Below are 6117 nucleotides of genomic sequence, written 5' to 3' on the forward strand. Positions count from 1 at the left end.
AGCTCGCGCCCAGCTCCCAAGACCCAAATTCCCCAAATTCCCCCAAGTCGGGGCGGAGCTGGCGGGATTTGGGGCGGAATTTTGGGGATTTTGGGCGGAATTTTGGGGATTCGGTCCGGAATTTTGGGGATTTTGGGTGGGATTCTGGGAATTCTGTGTATTTTGGGGTCGGCAGCGCAGCACGAGCAGGAACCTCACGGTTTCCCCCAAATAAAGGTGATTTCTCCTCGGCAGGGATCGATAACCTCCGGATTCTCCCGCCAGGAATTCCTCCCGCGGCGGGAAAGGAACGGCGGGAAAATACATCGAGTAGTCACACTGAGACTCCATCGGGAATTAATAAATAAAATAAAATAAAATAAAATAAAATAAAATAAAATAAAATAATGGGGAAATGTAATGGGGAAATTTGGGGGAAAATTTTAAAAAATCTAGGGAAAAATAGGGATGAGAAAAATGGGGGGAAAATGGGAGTGAAAGTGGCAAAAAAATGGGGAAAAAATGAGGGAAAATGGGGAAAAAAAACCCGGGGAAAAACTGAAAAAAATCTAGGGAAAAATAGGGATGGGAAAATGAGGAAAAATGGGGAAAAAATGGGGAGCGAAAGTGGGGGAAAGTAGGAAAAAAACTGGAAAAATTGACCAAAAAAAACCTAGGGGAAAAAATTTTAAAAATCTAGGAAGAAATAGTGAGGGAAAAATGGGGGAAAAAGGAAAAAAAGGGAGAAAATGGAAAAAAAATTCCTGGAAAATTGAAGGAAAAGGGGGAAATTAAAAAGAATTCAAGGAAAAAATGGGGAAAAAGGGGGAAATGGAAGGAGAGAAATCCGGATGGAATTTGGGGAATATTTGGTTGGAAATCGCAGCGGGAAAATCGGGAATTTCGGGGAGTTAAATCCCAAAAAATTCCCAAAAAAAGGGAATTTCGGGAGTGCTGAGGGGATAAAGCGATGAGGAAAATCGGGAATTTCCCGGGAATATTTGGGAGTTAAATCCCGGAAAATCCCGGGAATTCCTGAGGGGAATTTGGGAATTCCGGAGGCGATTTTTGGGCTCCCGAAGGGAATTTCCGGAGGTTCCGGAAGGGATTTTGGGGAATTTCGGGGATTTTTGGGCTCCCGGAGTGGATTTTGGGGGTTCCGAGGGTCCCGAAGGGGAATTTCGGGGGATTTTGGGCTTCCGGAGGGAATTTTTGGGAGGATTTCGGGGATTTTTTGGGGATTTTCGGGGAATTTTGGGATTTTTTTTGGAATCTCGGGGATTTTGGGCTCCCGGGGGGAATTCTAGGAGTTCCGGAGGGAATTTCGGGGGCTTTAGGGCTCCCGGAGGGGATTTTCGGGGAGGAATTTGGGGATTTTGGGGAATTTTGGGGATTTTTCCCTCCCGGCTTCGCTCCGGAGCTTCCGGGCGCGGCTGCGCAGTGCGCATGCGCAGGGCGAGCAGCGGAGCGCCGAGAGCGTCGATACAGGGAAACTCAGCCGAGCTCCGAGCGCATCGATCTAGGAAGCACAATCGAGTGTCTATCGTATCGATGAAGGAATCTCAACCGACTACCGAAAGCTTCGATCCAGGAAGCTCAACCGAGTGTCGATATGATCGATACAGGAAGCTCAGCCGAGTACCGATCGTATCGATTCAGGAAAGCCCAATCGAGTACCAAAAGCGTCGATCTAGGAAGCTCAATAGAGTGTCAACCGTATCGATATAGGATGCTCAGCCGAGTATCGATCGTGTCGATTCAGGAGAGCTCAATCGAGTACCGAAAGCGTCGATCCAGGAAGCTCAATGGAGTGTCAATCGTATCGATATAGGAAGCTCAGCCGAGTGTCGATCTTATCGATACAGGACGCTAAATCGAGTACCAAAAAAGTCGATCTAGGAAGCTCAATAGAGTGTCGATTGTATCGATACAGGAAAGCTCAACCGAGTGTCAATCATATCGATATAGGAAGCTCAAGCGAGCTCCGAGCGCATCGATTTAGGAAACTCAACCGAGCACGGAGCTCATCAATACAGGAAGCTCAGCCGAATGCCGAGTGCATCGATGTAGGCACCTCAGCCGAGCACCGAGCGAGTCGATTTCCCGCCCTTTTCCCCCAATCAACTTCCAGGATTCGTTTTGATGGACAGACCAACAACCAATCAGGTGCTCCAGAGCGGTGATTGACAGCCGGCTCAGCCAATCAGCGCGCGTTTATTGCTGCAGTCAGGGGGAAACTGAGGCAGGGCGCGATCCCGGCGCGGGAATCCCGAAATTCCCGAATTCCCGCGGGATCGGAAGGGAAAAGGGGAAATTCGTACCTGCCGGGGGGAAACTGAGGCACGGAGTGGTGATGGGAAATTCCCAGAATTCCCAGCGGGACTGACGGAGTTGTACCTTCCCGGGGAAACTGAGGCACGGAGTGGTTTCCATTCCACGAGAACATTCCCGAGTTCTTTGGGATTTCGGGGTTTTTGCTCCCCAAATTCCCCAATTCCCAAAATTCCCCAATTCCTGGGGTTTTGGGGGTTTTGCTCCTTCCCGGGGAAACTGAGGCACAAAGGGATTTTTGTGGCGAAAATTCCCAAATTTTCCGACGGAATTTCCCTGGAATTTTTCGCTTTTCCTGGGAAACTGAGGCACAAAAGGGATTTTTGAATCGAAAATCCCAAATCCCCATGGGAATTCCGCAGGAATTTGTCACTTTTCCAGGGAATCCAGACCGGGAAACAACCCAGGGTTGGGAATTTTGGGATTCCCAAATTCCTGGGATTTTCGGGATTTGTACCTTCCTGGGGAAACTGAGGCACAGAAGTGATTTCCAGCAAAACAATCCCAAATTCCCATGGAATTTTGCCAGGATTTTCCCTTTTTCCAGGGAATCCAGACTGGGCAATAACCCTGGAATTGGAATTTTGGGATTCCCAAATTCCCGGAATTTTCAGCAATTTGAAAGTGATTTCCTAACGAAACGATTTCCGCTGAGAAATCCCAAATTCCCAGTGAAATTTTGCCAGAATTTTTCACTTTTTCCTGGGAATCCAGACTGGGAAATCACCCTGGATGTGGAATTTTGGGATTCCTGAATTCCTGGGATTTTCGGGAATTGTACCTTCCTGGGGAAACTGAGGCACAAAAGCGATTTCCAGGTGAAAAAACCCCTGAAATTCCTAGTAAAAAACCCTGAATTTCCCTTGGAATTTTGCTGGAATCTCCTCTTTTCACAGGGAAGCTGAGTCCCGAGGCCAGCCCGGCTCGGGAATTTTGGGAATTTGGGGAATTTCGGGATTCAGCCCCCCGCAGTCCCGTTTTTCCCGCCGAACTGGCGCCGCTCCAGCAGGTCCTTGTACTGCAGCTCGGGCATGGCCATGCGGCGACATCTCTCCCTCTCCTCCTCCTGCAGCCCTTCCCGCAGCGCAAACCCCAAAATCCTCCCTCCGCCCGGCGGCTGGAAGGGTCTGAGATTCCCGTCGGGGATGGATTTGGCGGGAACGGGTCCTCCTCCCGCCAGGCACCTTCCCGCCAGGAATTCCCGCCGCCGCCGCAGCGCCGACACTTCCCTTCTCAGCCGCGAGATGCCGAATTTCTCCGCCTTTCTCCAGAAGCTCCGGTTGAAGTGGGAATAGAGCTCCCAGTCCAGGGCGTTCCAGGCGCGGAGGAGGCGGATCTGGGCCGGGGTGGGCTCCTGGGGTCTGTCGCGGGAGTTGTGGGGGAAAGAATCCACCGCGTCCCGCGGCCAGCACAGCTCCTCCCGCAGCAAAACCAAAGATTCATCGAAGTTCTCGGCCAGCAGCACCAGCGGGAAGGTTTTCTCCAGCTCCCCCAGGATTCTGGGGATCCTCTCGGGGCTGACGGGGTCGGGGAGGCCGAAGTCGAACCACTGCAGGTTCCTGGCGTAGTGGTTGCCGCGGACTCCGGGCTGGAAGAAGCGCGACGGGGAGGCCAGGAAGGCGTCGAGGGACGGAGAGTTCCGGAAGGCGGGAGAGGCGGAGCGGAAGTAGGAGAAGGCTGAGGCGCCGAGCGTTCCCGGATCGCGGACGATGGAGAAGTAGAAGCTGTCGTTGGGCATCACCTTCTGCACCTGGAGGGGAGAGAGAAAAAATTTGGGATTTTTGGGGGATTTTTTGAGGATTTTTTGGAGGGTTTTTGGGGGTTTTTGGGGTTTGGGATTTTTTGGGGTTTTTTTCGGTTTTATTTTCGATTTTTTGGGGGAATTTTGGGGTGGTTTTATTTTTGGGATTTTTGATTTATTTTTTTTGGGGGATTTTTTTGATTTTTGATTTTAAATTTTTTGATTTTTTTTGACATTTTGGAATTTTTTTGGATTTTTTTTATTATTTTGTGGGGATTTTTTGTGGGGATTTTTTTGGGGGATTTTTAAATTTTTTTCAGGTTTTTGGGAATTTTTTTTACTTTTTGATAATTTTGAGATTTTTTTGGATTTCTTTGGATTTTTTGGGTTTTTTTGGTTTTTTGGGATTTTTTTGGTTTTTTTGGGGTTTTTGGGGGGTTTTGGGGATTTTTTGGGATTTTCTGGGATTTTTTGGGGATTTTTTTTTTATTTTTTGGGGATTTTTTTGGGACTTTTTTGGGACTTTTTTGGGGATTTTTGGGGATTTTTTTGGGGATTTTTTGGTTTTGTGGGATTTTTTGGGGATTTTTTGGGAATTTTTGGGATATTTTGGGGATTTTTTTGGGATTTTATGGGATTTTTTGGGAATTTTTTGGGGATTTTGGGATTTTTTGGGATTTTTTGGGATTTTTTGGGATTTTTGGGGGATTTTTTGGATCCCCAAAAAATCAAAAAAAATTTATACAAAAATTCCCAAATTTTCCCAAAATTCCCAATTTCCTCACCTCGTGCAGATCAAACCTTATGTGATGACAGATGACATCAAACTTCTCCCCAAGGCAGAATAACCAAAATATCCCCAAAATAGCCCAAAACAGCAGTAAAAAGTACCCTAAAAAATCCTGAAAAAATGTAAAAATTTCCCCAAAAAATCCCAATAAATGGAAAAAAAATCCCCTGAAATTCCTGAAAAATTCCCAAAAAATTCCCAAAAAGAGCTGAAAAAAATCACCAAACGAAGCCAAAAAAATCCCCCAAAATATTGCAAAGGATCACCAAAAAAGGGCAAAAAACCACCAAAAAAAATCCCCCAAAAAATCCTGAAAAATTCCCCAAAAATCCCCAAAAAATCACCAAAAACCCACCAAAAAATCCCCAAAAATTCCCCAAAAATTCCCCAAAGTATCCCAAAAAAATCACCAAAAAACCGCAAAAAATCCTCCAAAAAAATCACGAAAAATTCCTGTAAATAAAAACCTGAAAAATGCCACCAAAAATCACCGAAAAATCCTAAAACATCGTGAAAAATTGTCCAAAAATTCTAAAAAACCCCCAAAAAATCCAAAAAAATCCCCAAAAAATCAAAAAAATTCCCATAAATCCCCCAAATCCTGAAAGTTATCCCCAAAAATTCTACAAAAAATTCTAAAAAATTCCCAAAAAAATCAGGAAAAGCTCAGAAAAAAAATCCCAAAAATCCCCAAAAATTCCCAAAAATCCCAAAAAATATCCCCAGGAATCAAGAAAAAAATTCTTTAAAAACCCCCAAAAAATCACCAAAAAATCAGAAAAAAATCCCAAAAAAATCCCAAAAATCCCCAAAATATTCTAAAAAAATCCCAAAAATCCTGAAAAATGCCCCAAAAAATCCCAAAAAACCCCAAAAATCCCCAAAATTCCCAATTCCCTCACCTCGCGCAGGTCGAACCTCATGTGGTGACAGATGATGTCAAAGCTCTCCCCTGGCTGGTAGCCCCTGACCCTGGTGGCCCAGAATGGCTCAGGATAACCAACAGGAATATCCCCAAAATAGCCCAAAATAGCGTTAAAAACAAACCCCAAAAATCCTGAAAAATTAAAAAAAAAAATCCCATTGAATTCCTCAAAAAAACCCCAAAAAATCCTGAAAAAATCCTGATAAAATCCCCAAAACTCCCATAAAAATCTGCAAAAAGTCACCAATAAAAAGCCCCAAAATTCCCCAAAATACCTCCAAAAATCACCAAAACATCCCAAAAACGTCACCAAAAAATCATCCAAAAATCACAAAAACTCACGAAAAGATT

At 45.4% G+C, this 6117-nt stretch overlaps 1 protein-coding gene and 1 long non-coding RNA gene across 2 annotated transcripts; both read right to left on the reverse strand.

Annotated features, from left to right (window-relative positions):
* Positions 1–2146: 2146 nt before the first annotated feature.
* Positions 2147–2472, reverse strand: LOC146423138 (uncharacterized). The gene is made up of 2 exons (XR_014847724.1): positions 2377–2472; positions 2147–2300 (listed from the first exon to the last, which is right to left on the reverse strand). It is a non-coding gene; the product is annotated as an uncharacterized LOC146423138 (long non-coding RNA).
* A 787-nt stretch (positions 2473–3259) lies between these two features.
* Positions 3260–5836, reverse strand: LOC146423139 (galactose-3-O-sulfotransferase 4-like). Its single transcript, XM_085045208.1, has 2 exons — positions 5744–5836; positions 3260–4060 (listed from the first exon to the last, which is right to left on the reverse strand). Exons 1-2 carry the CDS (start codon positions 5762–5764, stop codon positions 3269–3271), a joined length of 813 nt encoding a protein of 270 aa, XP_084901334.1. The 5' UTR covers positions 5765–5836; the 3' UTR covers positions 3260–3268.
* Positions 5837–6117: the final 281 nt, after the last annotated feature.

Source organism: Lichenostomus cassidix, unplaced genomic scaffold, assembly GCF_008360975.1.
Source record: "Lichenostomus cassidix isolate B80296 unplaced genomic scaffold, HeHo_3.0 HiC_scaffold_34, whole genome shotgun sequence".
NCBI classification, from domain to species: Eukaryota; Metazoa; Chordata; class Aves; order Passeriformes; family Meliphagidae; genus Lichenostomus; species Lichenostomus cassidix.

What these genes read in the sequence shown, in the direction of transcription:
- LOC146423139 (XM_085045208.1), bottom strand. Translation starts at nt 5,764, where the DNA reads ATGAGGTTCGACCTGCGCGAG. An exon ending in TGAGGTTCGACCTGCGCGAG is followed by an intron (nt 4,061 to 5,743) that starts GTGAGGGAATTG and finishes TCTCCCCTCCAG; the next exon opens with GTGCAGAAGGTGATGCCCAA.